Below are 13,767 nucleotides of genomic sequence, written 5' to 3' on the forward strand. Positions count from 1 at the left end.
TTCTCCATTATACTGTGCTGCTCCCTCAGCCTTGAGGCCACCTTTACAATCAAGGGTGCTCCCCCGAGAGGCTGTGTCCCTCCTGCCACCCCACAGAGCCCGTGTTCTCCCATCTGGGTGCCAGAGAAGATGCTCCCTGCCAGGCCTCTCCCCTCAGGGCACACAGAGCATTTCAGGAATTGCACTCCCTCTGGGCTGAGCAGCCTGTTGTGGGCACAAACACAGGGAGCACAAGCAACCTGTGAATGAACTCAAACTGAGCAGTGTGAGGAGTAGCTGCCACTGTGTGACTGAATACATTCCCTCAACCAGGCTGAAGGAGATGAGAAAAGCAGTGGAACAGCTGTGGGGAAGAAAAATGAGTACGGAAGTGAGCACATGTGTTACCAACCTCAAAAAAAAAAAACCAACCAAAAAAACCCCAACCAAAGTAAAAAAAAAAAGCCCAGTATAAGCCTAGAAAAATTACAGAAGGGGATCAGAGCAGACTCTGAACTTCTGGAAGAAAGAAGCACTGAATCTACCTCTGCCAGTACTTTCCCTGGGTTCCTAAGGGTCCCAGGATGTCTGGCCAGCCAGCTGGTGAGAGCTAATTACCAGAGGTTCAGTTCTGCAGGGCCCTCCAGGCACCCAGCTCATCTGTCAGAGGACCAACCATCCCTACCTCAGGTGCCAACCGTGTCACTGTCTGCTATTCATCCTGAGTGCTGGGGCCACATCACCATCACCTGCTGCTCCCCTATAAGGTACGTAGTTTAACTCTGCAAGGATCATTTGTCCTTTCAATGGCACGGCAAAGCCTTACCATCAACCTCTAAAACCCAACATACACATAAGCTCTAAACTATCCAAAAAGGTTACCTGCAAATCCCAGTACCTGCTTCTGTCAGAGGACTTTGGTAAAAAGTGCAGTAAAAGAACAGCGAGGCTTCTCATCGACTGAATGGGATTTAGGCTCATTCTAAGACATTCTAGTAACTAAGTCCTAAATGCTAACAACCCCTCCTCCAGCCACGACTGGCCACCCCATCCAAAAGCCATAACCCAACATTCTACTTGACATGCTTATGGTGACAGTATAACCAGGTCCCACTGCCTGGGAGCAGTGTCAAAGTCATCCTACCGCTCTTCTCTGTAGTTCTAGTGTAAAAGAAGTCCGAGAGGGCAAGAAAGAAGTTAAAACTGATCTTCAGATTTCCACAGCAATCAGTTTGAGCTGAAGAGAAAAACAGAGGAGTCTCTATAGTTCTGTTTTCAGCCATTCAGGAGTGATCTGGCCGTAGTTCTTCCTCCTTTTCACTTTGTAAGTCAAGGCCTGGGAATATTCAGACAGCAGATGTTCCCAGTAGCAAGAGACGTCCTCCATCTGCAAGTGCTCTGTGATGAACTGGCGTCCCCTAGAGACACACAAGGCACAGTCAGGACTGTTTTCCAGTTCCTACAAGAGTCATTGGTTTTGGTTTGGATGTATATCAACTTTCACTCTTCTGTGTTTCAAATGAGAAACAACATGAACTGCTCTGTACCGTCTATTTTAATTCCATGATTTTCATTCACGTTCACAGCTCTGACGGTTGCAGTGCTTTTGTTATCCTCAAGATGGTATTTGTTGTCTGGGATAATAAATATCAGATTTCACTTATCAGATGCAGCCTGAGCAGCACTGATTCATGCTGCTTCAGAAGCCAGTCCCTGCCAGCCTGGGTAGATAATGCTTACAGTGCAGACACAGCTCCAAGGAGTCAGCTCACCTCATACTGAGGCAAAATCTCCCGACCTCTGACAGCTTTTCATCAGATTCCTGACACGGGTCACATCTGAACCAAAGACCCTAAGCACGGAATTTTGTTCTTTGGTTCCACCTGCTTGTTACAAGTGCTCCAGCCCTCCTGCTGTTATTGCAGAGGATCAGTTATGCTGCACCCTACTAATACTAACGTTGTCTTTGATAGGCAACCCCTTCAAAAGCCGTGTAAGAAAATGCTTTGGAAGGAGACTACCTGATAGCCAGGAAGGACATACAACTTACCTCTCTGAAATTTCTTGTGCTATGGCATCATTTTCCTTTACAAACTGCAACAGCTCTCTAAAACGAAGACAAAGAAAAAGCTATGAAACAACTGGCTCTGTGGAGAACATTGTCCTGTAGCTTAACTGTTGGGGAGGATGAGGTTAAGACCCTACAACTGAGTGAGGGTGCTGTTCACCTCAGAGAAGAGAAGAGACTTGCCCTGCTCGACTGTTCCACGTCAGCACGCTGAAATCTGGGAGCTAACTTACTTTTGGCCCACTGATAAGTTCCTCTTCCCCCTCATCTCTGCTGCAGGGCCCACCTGCAGATTTCAGTGAGAGTGAGACTTACACACTCCCATGAAACTGCACCCCCCAAGTAACACGAGCAAAGGATTCTCTGGGGGCAGTGATGGAGAGATTAGAGCGTGACCTCCAAGAGCAGGCTGCCTGACGCCTCGGGGTGGAGGCACTTCAGCGTACCACAAACAGAACCACCACCCTCCCAAACGCCCTTCCTGTGGCAGGAGATGCCCTCTGATGTCTCACACCTGACGTCAGAGAGGTCTGGTCGCACCGGGATGTAGTGGACCCAAGGCTTCAGCTGGGGATAGAAGAACTCCAGCCACTCTTCCCCAACGTGAAAGACGAGGGAACCGCACAAGAAAAGGTGTTTCAAGCGGAAACTGGCCGCCACTCCCCGGAAGTTGAACAGGTACCTTTAGAAAGACAAGCAAAGAGAGGGACCTGATTACACCTGGAATTTTGTGACAAGACACAAGGACAGCGGTCTGTGAGTAGCAGTGAACCCTCCCTCACAGGCAGCAGCTGGGGCGCCTCCCTCACACTGGTTGCTGAAACAAAGGGAAGGCATCTACTTGAAGCTCCTCACAGGAAAGATGAGCTGAAATGAAGGATGTGCTGTGTGAGTTTCTGCTGTCTGTCAAAACTGAGGGAGAAAAATCAAGGAGTGAGGCTTCACCTCTGACAAAAGCAGCTGCCTGCAACAAACCGAAGGAGGCCTCATGGAGAGCTGCCAACAAGGCACAGAAGGTCACAAGGTGGATGCTGATCCCATGACTCTACGCTCCAGAGACTCTGTTACCACGAGGAAATTTTTCCCAATTCTCTCTTGCCTTGCAGTGAGCTTTTCTGTTCATCGTTCTGCTTTGCCACATCTATCTCAGGTTATTTTTTCCTCTGGGATTCTGCTTTAATCTGAGTGTAATTGTTCCATATTAACTTGGGAATGCAACCCTAGGAGGTTAAATAGGCTAGCACACAACAGATGGACTTTGCAGATAATAAAGAATCCACAATTTTGTTTTCAGTATTTCCTGCCAAGTTAGTAAAGTGGGCTTGACTGTGGCAGGGGGGTATTTCTCTCAGCAAACTGTATCTCAGAGGGATGTTTGTTTGCTTGCTTGTTTTCTTTTTCAAACCCACATTTCTCCAATTATACAGAAAGCTGTTTTTCCTACGGGTAAAACCGCTCAGTGCATAGAACTAATCTTTGAAGTCAAACATTTTGGGCTGGGGGAAGAGAGCTCTTCCTTTAATGAAGCTATTTTGGGTGAGATGGAGATTATATATTATATATATTTTGGGCAAGATGGGGATTACAGCTAAACTCAGTTCAGCAGTAAATGACAAGCAGTAAATCTGAAATTACTCTGCATCCTTTGTATTACCTAGGAGCTCAAGGCAGGGACAAGGAGCTCGTAGTACTAGGAACTCGACAAATACATGCAGATATATAACAAGAGCAGTGGTCTGGAAGGGTGGAAATGCCTCTGTCCAATTCCAGACACAGCTCCTGTGACAGGAACCTGTGACCTTGGCCAAGCCACTGAGTGCTGCTCTCAGCCAGCCTGCTATGGCACCCACACTGAAGGAAGCAGACAGAAGTTCGTGCTGACCCTACCAGACTCTGGTCTACAACAAAAGAGTGTGAGAATGTCTCAGCCTGAGGAGCATCAGAGTTGGGCAGTGCATGTGTAACAGAAGGGAGAAATCTGGGCAACAGTCTAGTGAAATACAAAATGAGACAAGTCAATCACATTTGCACAAAAACACAGATCCAGCCAAGTGACTGAGCTCTTGTATCAGCAGATTCTAAAGCTGGCAGAATCACAACTAGCAAAAGAAAAAGCAAAACATCAGACACACAAGTGCATACACACTAAGGGTTTATACTTTACATAGAAACCTGCAAGGATATTACACCAAAACCCCCTCACTAAAGTAGTTAAAGAATAAAAACCTTTGTAAATCAAAACCATATTCTCACAAACACCATACAAAGTATGAATCAATACTGTATCTGCTCAATCAGATTTTAGGTTCTCTCTCTTACTATATACATGCAGTGGCAGCACTAGCCCCAGTATGCATATGAAGACATAATTCCATAGTTCCTTACATCTTTGAAGACAGTAATGCTGCCACTGTAGCACTGAAAAATAATTTTGAATACACCACTTGGTAGAGGCATATTAAGAAAAATCGATAGAAAGCCTTTTCAATTAGGAAAAACAAAATATCTATACGTTTATTACTGACCTTAGACCTTTACTTTCTCAAAGCACTTTGTTTCTCCTGACCTGATGGAAGAAAAGTTGACACTGAAAGAGGCCATGCTAAGCTCATGAATTTTCAACTGTCTTGTATCTGTTCACAAGCTTTCCTGTCTGCATGGAGCTGGTTGCTGGAATTAGACCTTGAAATAAAATGAGACCCTACACCATGCAAGGAAAGAAATAACCCAACAGCCCTTAAAGAGCTGGACTAATCAAAAAACTCTTACTTGTATTTGCAGTGATCAACCAGTGGAATTTCCTTTGCAGGAGGCCTTCCTAAGGTGTCCTTGAAATAAAGAGAATTAAAAAAAAAAATCAGTAAGCTTTCAATGGTGATTTCATTTGTTTTCCTTCTCAGTTAAAAACAAAGGTGACGTGTCAAAACCCTCCATTCCCACTTCTGAGAAAACCTTCTCTGGTGGGCTTTTAGAAGGGTTATAAAGAATTCCCTGCCCTTCAAACAAGAAAAAAAAAGTTCAGTAAATTACACATTGCCTGTATGCGAATGCCAGCACAAACACATTAAATGATAATGTTTTGTTGGCAGCTACAGAGTGGAAAACAGCTTGGGACAATGGACTGTGTGAAGCCAAGTGTAACCGGATTAGCCAAGACTGTCTGGAGAGAGCTGGACTGTAGGCTAAGTATGAAACTAAAAAGTTATCACCAACAGATATCAGAAAGTTATCCACAACGGGATCAAGAAATGGAGAAGACAGAAAAAGGTTTTAAAAAGACTGACGACACCACAGAGGCAGCTCAGAGATAGAAGGGGATGAGTTGGCCAATTTTGTTGTTGTGGGAGAGGAGGGGATTGGCAGAGATTCATTTTCTTATGTGTGCTGGTTTCCTTGAACAAAAAGCGTAGAAGGAAGAAAAGTGTTTGGCCTGCCAGGCTCTGGAGACTCCTTCCTTTCATCTGTCAGAGAGGTGCAGCCATCAAGGGAACTACAAGCCTCCCCCGCTCTAGAGGATCACCCACAACTCTCCAACAAGATGTTTCTGAATCATCAAAGCCATCTTGCAGTGAGACCCTTCCTAGCCTTCACACTCAGAAGACAGACAACACCCACACACCTTTTCAGATTTCCAAGCCTGGTTTTTAGTGTATTCAGCATCAACAAGTTCAGGGTTTTCTCGGGACAGCAGGATGAGGGGATCTCTCTCAGGACTCGTTCTGAAAAAGAAATGCTATCAGTAATTGCCAATCCACATGACTCAACACAGCTAACAAACTACAGGGCTCAAGGCCCTGCTTCTTTATGAGGCTGACCTTCCCATGAGCCCCCAAAACATCATTAAGTGCCTACTGTACAGTGTATTTCTGTCCAAGGGTATAACAGCAGAAGAGAATGAGTTACGGGTATATATTTCTTTATTTCACTTATTAAATATTTAATAGCATTATTTAAACCATTCCCAGGACAAAGCAGCAGAGATGCTGCTTCCTTCAGGCTTTATCCTGATGGGTGCCAAATGCTTTAACTTAGCCAGAGAGAGCTAAGGGATGCTCAGCATCTTCAGCACTGACCCCTCTGACACGACTTCAAAACACAGCTGACAAACAAAGTTATGACATCCCTGAGACACACTCCTCATCATCTCCTGAGCCTACCCGGTAAGGTATCAAATCCTTCCCTGTTGGGGATGGCAAAGAAACAAAGTATGGGGTTTAACACTGTTTCAAACTGTCACTGGAGAGAGGGCAAAATTAATCTACTCTTATCCGCCACCAGTCAGGTAACTTAAGGCCAGAAAACTTTGACTTAATTGTCCAGCACTTGCAGAGCAAACAAAGTATTCACACCGGCAGGAAGCACGAACATCAATATCAAGTCTTTAAATGTGTATCAAGCACCTGCAGTTCTCTTCAGAGAACGAAACAAGCGGGTTCCTGGGGTGATAGTTTTACTCATTAAGAAATAATGTAGCAAATCCATCACAACTTCTGTTCCCGATATTAGGTGATTATAATAAACTAGTTGCAAATGGCAATTCTTATGGAGAAGCACTAATGGCGTAATGCTGCTGTACAACATGTCTCACTTTCCTTACTTTTGAGAAAACACAGTCTGAGTTACACTTAATTAGGGATTAGGTCTTGGAGACAGAAATTTCTGCATACAGAGAGCTGTCACAGCCTATATTGGTAGAGTCAGATGTTGCAGGAAAACACGCTCACCTGGATCCTCGGAAATATCCTTTAGAGATTTTTTTCTTCCACGGCCATTTCTCTGCAGATCTGAAAACATTTTTTATACACGGCAATAAATGATTTAATATAACCATGAAAGAGCACTCTCATCAGCTTTCACAGCACGAGGCCTTTTTCTATTCTTCATTTCTGATGGAAATCACTTTCTTCATTATAGCAGAAAAAAACCTCTCAGCCAGGTCCAATGAAACATGTTTTCCTGTGAATATTGTGTTTAAGGCAACATGATATAGGCTACTTTTCAGAACACCTTTCAGTCAAAACAATGAATTACACACAACCCCCCCCCCCCACCAAACCCTGAATTTTAATACCCTTAGGGGTATTTTAATTTAATTAATTTAATTTAATTAATTTAATTAATTTAATACCCTTAGGGTATTAAAATTTACCTAAGATTTTAATCCACTTTTTGTACTGTGTTTTATTACACTTTATTTTACTGTGTTTCACTGAATACAGATAGTGAAAAATGACTAGAGAGTTTCCAATCAGTCATTTCCCATTAAAAAAACAAAACTACAGATCAACAAACAAAAAACCCACCTAGTGTGTCACACTTACAACACAGGAGTTCATTGTTTTTCCAAATCACTTTCATTCTAAACCTAAGCAAGTCCTTCAAAATAGCTGTTCACATGTTTTATTTCTGTCACTGCAGTCACCTGCCTGCCTCAGGGGAACTGTCTGCCATACTTTTCTGCTGCACCTGGTGGGATATGTAGGTCCTGATCCCCAAACTGATTTATCTGCACAGGTCAAGCTTTGCATCTCCTTAAGACACAACTGAAAACACAAAGATGAGCAAATGCTTTGGACCTCCATTATATCACATCACATAAAGCTTCAGACATGATTAGTCCCACAGATCTTCAGACTTTGAAGAGGGACATGTTCATCCTTGCATTCTGATGGCAACTGATTTATATTGAAGTGTTTTTTCTTATTGTGTTTCTATGTTCACTCACTGTTGCACACTTGGGTTTGTCACTCTCCATGGGAAACAGCCCCTAACTCTGCTAATGGCCAAAGATCCTGCCAAAAGGAAGACTCCCAGTCAGAAATGTCTTCTGTCTTACTCTCAGCCCAGTAGTGACTCTTGATTCTTGGGAATGATTCCAGGTTTCTCGACTGCACAATAATACTCAAGTAAAAGCAGAACTAAAGAAGGCTTTCTTTTAGCCTTCCAGAAGCTTATACAAGCTTCCTGGATCACCCCTGCAGTGAAAAACCCACAACTCCTAGAGAAGTAGTTGAAAAGAAAGGAAAATATTCCTGTATGTCAGGGGAGATTTCTGCAGGCAAAAGATAACTGCTGCTTTATTGACAAACCCTCTCTCACCACACCCGATAGTAATCTGGCCCTGACAGCATGAGGGATGTGCAGAGTTTGTCCTCTGCATTCCTTACTAAGGGGTTGCAAACAGAGCAGCTAATTATAGCTTCCAGTTACATCACCCAAGGTTTCCATGGAGAATTCTCATAGAGCAGTTAGGCTGTAGGTAGTTAATGTGAGGCATCAGGGCAGATCACAGGCCAACAGACCTGTGGTCTTAGATGTCAACACTGGCTTGATGCTGCCCAGTGCTAGGTGGCTTTTACTGCGAGTTTGTCTTCTGTGAAACATCCCCCCACATGTAACCATTTCCAAAACATACCTTCTAAGGTCCTCTCTCATGAGGTCCCAGCGCCCTAAACCTGTTGGGTAAATTGGCCAAACAGCTGGTCCTCCTTCCCAAAATGTCCAGGCAGGATACATGATATCATTGTATTCAGATGTCTTAAGAAAAAGCAGAATAATGCAAGAATGAGAGCAATATCTACTTGGGTTTACTGACTGAGCCCACCAGTAACAAAGGTTCCTTCTGGGAGCTCTGCTGGCTTTCTCCCCGTTCCACTTCCACAAGCAGCCACGAGAGCTCTGCAGTTACCAGAGTGTTGCTGGGGTTACAGAATCACCCGAGCTCCACTCGCCTTTCTAAAGATTTTGTGTAGCTACAAATGTTTTCCTACTGATGGTAAGTCAAGAGGCATCATCATCTCCTCAGAGATCAAGGCTCTTATAGACACTTTTGACATGTAGGTTTCCAACACTTCAGTTCATTCCAGCCTTCCTAGAGATCACTTAACAGTTCACTGTAACAAATATCCAGGTCATGTAAGAATTTCAGTTCCTCACTCCTGTTTGGTTGCTTAAATCCCCATATATTATCAGAGGGAAGACCAGCACTTAAGTAAGACTAAACCCTTCCATGAAACCAGACTATAGGCAGCTTCCTTGCACTAGTAATAAGCCTCCTACACAATTATCCATCTCTCTGTCACCTGGAGACACTGTAGAGAGTCTAAGGCTGCCAAGGTAGTTAGGAGGTTAGTGCACATGACAAAGGCCATGGGGCTGAGGAAAGGGTTTGTCCGTGCACAGGAAGAAGAGGCTTGGGGGAATACAAATGAAAAGGGTTCCCAGGAGATGGCAATATTACAGAAAAGAAAGTAAGAAACACTTATCTGTGGTACCAAAGCAGAGGACTAAAATAATCACATTAAATGAGATTGCCTGTATGAGAGTAGACATGATCAAAAATCCTTAATAATGCTTATAAACTATGGCTACAATTTTAACAAAAGTATTGCAGCAAATGACAGCAATGCTGGCACAAATCCCATCTAGCTGTGCATCATTCCAGTGCAGCAGAGCTACACTTTCTGACCTGGAAGAGGAGCTAGTGAGAGGAAACACTGATCTACTGAATTGATCTGCCAAGTCTGTTTGCCAGAAAACTAGAAGTGAAAGGAAACAAAGGACAAAAAAGAGCAAGCAGTTTTGACACAGAGAAAAACCTCTGTGGGGAACCATCTTCAAAAATACATTCCCAAGAGAAAGGAGGACGTGCATGTCTCAGAAATGCTCAGCTTTTAAAGGTGGGAGCACCTTACTGAAGGAGAAGACTGGGATAATGGGTTTCATCCACTTGGGAGCCTGGGGGTAGTCTCGCACATTGATCACCATTTCCATGTCAGGAAGGCGGTTGATGATCCCCAGGATGAAGTGCTCAACTCCACTGCATCTGTGGAGAAATGACACAGGGTAAAGAACTGTAAGAAGGTGGCAGTCTCTTGCAGGGCCTTTCTCTCTGCACAGGAGCAGAAAAGAAGATGAGCCTAAGCCATTCCACGATGCAGGCTGGGAACTGCCTACAGCAGCCTCTAAGTCCCAGTGCAGTATGGACACCAACGAGGCAACCCATCCTGCTACACTTGGCCTGATCTGCAGCTTGATCCCACAGCCAACCAACCCTTTGTACGCTGAAGTGCAACAGCAACACTTTCCTACTGTTACATTTAAGGTTATTTATATTCATTTACATTATAGGTTATTTTCTAGGACCCTGCTCTGATGAGGAATTCAGACCTGTGAAATACCATTGTGCTCAATGACTGTCAACTCGGGAGAGTTGGAAAGACTCCTCTGCCCCAGCCAGGGAGATGAGACCTTGTGCACAGCTCTTACCTTGCAGGGAACATGCAGTCCTGCTCACGGTACAGTTTGTTTTTAATGATCTGGTAGTGCGTCCCGAGCTTCCGGCTCACCACATCTGACATTGTCTCCTTAGAAATGCCACCTCGAAAAGGAGCCAGGTCCTGCTTCCAGACACTGAAACAAAACCATCAGCCGTTATTATGTGCTACAGGGAGGATGCTGTGCATTAAATTATTGGGGTATGCAGAACAGACTTCTAGCTAGAACAAGCTCCATGCAGCTTCCAGGAGCTCTGCCACCTGTGGCATAACAGAATTTAATTTATGTCACTTGGAAGTTCCCTAGATGCTCAAGGGTCCAAGCTTCACACTTTGACTACTTATGTGCTGTTTGCCTGAACAGGAAGCCCAGCACAGGTAAACTCTAGTTACTCTCCCACAGAAGGACCTGTTTTACCCTGGCAAGTTTTGGGTAAAAGCCTTCAGCTCATTTCACCTTTGAGCTGCAAACCTCGTGCTCTGGCCTTCCACAAATGATAAGGCCACACCAAGACCAAACTCCTCAAACAATGTCATGCTACGCAGACATTAAAAAAAGAAGGTAACAGTCTAGTTGCAAGAAACACCATCACCCAATAACACGGGGTGCAGTGAAAGCTGCCCCAGGAGGACAGGCCTATGCAGCACGTGTTCTGTGGCTTCTGCACATCACCAGTGAGCTCCAGCAACACAGGATGGAAACAAAACCTAATGAATGTAAGAAAACACAGGAGGAGGATGCAATTTATATAAATTGGAGGATGCAATTTATATAAATTGGGCCTAAAGGTCCTCAGGTCTAACTGCTTGGAGCATGTAATGAACGCTGTCAGATTGTAACAGCCATGGATAACATCCCCCCTGCTTTTCTGTAGACAATGCATCAATGTTTCAGTTCAAGACAACACTGTCAGGGTGATCCCGTAGTGAAGGTGGTCAAACATTCCCACAGGTTGCCCAGAGAGGCTGTGGAGGTTCTTTGAGATATTGATACTGAGATATTCAAAACCTGACTGGGCACAGTCCTGGCAACCCTGCCTGAGCAGTGGGGTTGGACTTGATGATCTCAAGAGGTCCCCTCCGACCTCCAGAATTCAGTCACTCCCTAATTGGGTAAAGAACAGCAAAACTACATCAGGAATTGCCATTGTGCAGTTGGTCTGACCACAGCACGAGCAGTCTGGCAGGGATGCAAATGGAATGAGCTTGAGAATAGGAACAGAGAGTTGCAGTGTCACGGCACATCCATGTCATTGTCACCTAAAAGTGACAACCAAAAGGTAGCAATGAACAAGTTTGGACTTTCCTTGGCCACTGAGTGACAGAAGACTGGACATAAGTAAAATATGTTACGTGGGTAAAAGCACTGGTTTTCAGCATTCTGCTGCATAGTTACAAACCTCTCCAAATCAGCTATTGAATTAGCTATCAAAGTTAGCTGAGTTTCTTAAGTGTCCCAGAGCTGTATTATCTTCCTAGATTCTTCTGTAATGCCAATCACTAGCAGTGCTCCTGAACAACCCTTAAATGAATTACTGCTTTAGTGAAAACTATGTTTCAAGACCCAGAGTAATCCTAATTTCATGTTACTATTGACTATCATGTTCTGAAGTAGACTTGGAGGTTGTAACCACTTGGGAAGGTGTTTTGCCCAAAGGTGGGCAGGGGAGGGTGGAGTGTATGTTTAAAGATTAGGAGATGTCTTTAGGCTGTGTCTGACTTGGAACTTAGGAAAAAGACTGGAGGGCTAGGAGACTGGAAGAGACTTTCCTTCATCCATATTTCAAGAGCAATGAAGATCAAAAACTCCAAACAGAGTGTACAAACAGTTGCTCAATATTACTCATCTGACTTTAAAAGCCAAGATAGCACTCAATCTCACCCCCAAAAATCAGTGAGTGCATCTGATACTTTTAAATAGGAGGCTTGAAGTTGGGCATCTGGGCTTCTGAAACCCTAATCCTAAAGGCAGAAGAACATGGTGGCTCTTTCTTAAATTCCCTTTCCTCCTTTAAATAAAAATGCTGCTTAAAGTTATCAAAACCCCTCAGTCCTACAATCTCTGCCCATAAGACAGTGAGGACCAAACAAGGCTTGCATGTTCTTGAACGAGCTCCTCTTGGATCACACTTTGATCATGTGAGAGTCAGGTAGATAAGTATCCCCCAATACTCACAAGGAGTGACCTAAACTCCATAGAAAGAGCTTAAAAAGTACAGCACACCATTGCAGCACATCAATCTGTGCTCTGTAACAGCCCTTTCTAATCGAGCTACTTAGAATATTTTGCACACACTTGATTTCTTCCGCTTTTGAAAAGCCCCATGAGAAAGATTTGTTAGCAACACGTGGGAGAAGGCAGAAGTGGACTGTTAAGACAAATATGTATGGTTTATTGTGTGGTCGTATATGAAATGCCAACATAGTGTATTGCTGAGTTGTAGAGGATAACAAGGACCGGCTTGCAGGTGGTTCCATAAGCTGCAGGAGACACCTCTCAAAGCTCAAATATTCCCTCGCTAGTCCGCTACGTCCAGAGCCCTGCGCGGTCAAAAGCAAACCGGTCTCTCACCTTTGGTGGCAGCTGCAATTCTCCTTTACACACGGCTCATAGGCTTCCACAGCTCTCTTAATTTGGCCGGTTATCGCTCTCCACTTGGCATCTAAAACGCGCAGGGAAGAAAAGCCAAAGGATTCGATCCAGAATAAGGAAGATTGCGGGGGGTGGTGGGGTGGTGAGGGGGGGAGAGGAGGCGCAGTGGGTCGGGCATCCCTTTCGCCCCGGGGTCCGGCCCGGGGGTGCCGCCCGCCTGTCGCCCATGCCCGGTGCCCCCTCACGCCGCTCACCTGCCGCCCAGGTGGGTCCCGGCCGGCACAGGGCGGCCGCCATCGCCCACAGCGTCAGCGCCGCCCGCCCCGCGCCCATGGCCGCCGCCACCGCCCTGCGCAGGCGGGGCTGCCCGGCCCAACATGGCGGCGGCGCCCTCCGCCCCGCGCCGCCATGGGAGATGTAGTTCCCGCTCAGGGGAACTGAGGGGGCGGGCGGGGACGAGCCCCGCGTCCCGACACAGACGCGATAGATGGGGACTACGCTGCACAGACGGCCGCAAATACGCTGCACAAAGAGTCTGAGTGTGCACTTGTGATAGGCCTTCCCCGCCTCAAACAACCTCCTGCCTCCGCCCTCAGGAACCCCACCAGCCTCACGCAGATCCAGGCGGCCCCCCCTCTCTCTGGGGGTTTTTGGGGGAGAACTTCCCTGAACGCCCAAATTCATCAAGATGCCTGTAAGAGGCTCTTTCTCCCGGCCAATCTCTGGCTGTTGCCAAAGCCTGATTCAATTTGATCATTTAGGATAAAGTCACGAGTCTCCTCATTACAGTTCGGGTTGATTTGTATAAATTTCCCTGCAGCTTCAGGGCTGTGGACTGCAAAGGAATCATA

The 13,767-nt window shown here is 45.4% G+C and overlaps 1 protein-coding gene across 1 annotated transcript in view; it reads right to left on the minus strand.

Moving 5' to 3' along the window:
- POGLUT1 (protein O-glucosyltransferase 1) overlaps positions 1 to 13,269 on the minus strand; it is a 13,678-nt gene extending 409 nt beyond the window's left edge. The window contains exons 1-11 of the mRNA XM_032678325.1: positions 13,171 to 13,269; positions 12,896 to 12,986; positions 10,316 to 10,459; positions 9,737 to 9,872; positions 8,463 to 8,584; positions 6,772 to 6,831; positions 5,667 to 5,766; positions 4,817 to 4,875; positions 2,562 to 2,729; positions 2,030 to 2,086; positions 1 to 1,397 (exon numbers count right to left, since the gene is read on the minus strand). The exon at positions 1 to 1,397 is cut by the window's left edge and continues 409 nt beyond it. Of these exons, the coding sequence (XP_032534216.1) occupies positions 1,241 to 1,397; positions 2,030 to 2,086; positions 2,562 to 2,729; positions 4,817 to 4,875; positions 5,667 to 5,766; positions 6,772 to 6,831; positions 8,463 to 8,584; positions 9,737 to 9,872; positions 10,316 to 10,459; positions 12,896 to 12,986; positions 13,171 to 13,249 (1,173 nt within the window). The 5' untranslated portion in view covers positions 13,250 to 13,269 and the 3' untranslated portion in view covers positions 1 to 1,240. The remainder of the gene's footprint in view (positions 1,398 to 2,029; positions 2,087 to 2,561; positions 2,730 to 4,816; positions 4,876 to 5,666; positions 5,767 to 6,771; positions 6,832 to 8,462; positions 8,585 to 9,736; positions 9,873 to 10,315; positions 10,460 to 12,895; positions 12,987 to 13,170) is intronic.
- Between the last annotated feature and the right edge of the window lie 498 nt (positions 13,270 to 13,767).

The sequence above is a fragment of the Chiroxiphia lanceolata genome, chromosome 2, assembly GCF_009829145.1.
Source record: "Chiroxiphia lanceolata isolate bChiLan1 chromosome 2, bChiLan1.pri, whole genome shotgun sequence".
Classification (NCBI taxonomy): Eukaryota; Metazoa; Chordata; class Aves; order Passeriformes; family Pipridae; genus Chiroxiphia; species Chiroxiphia lanceolata.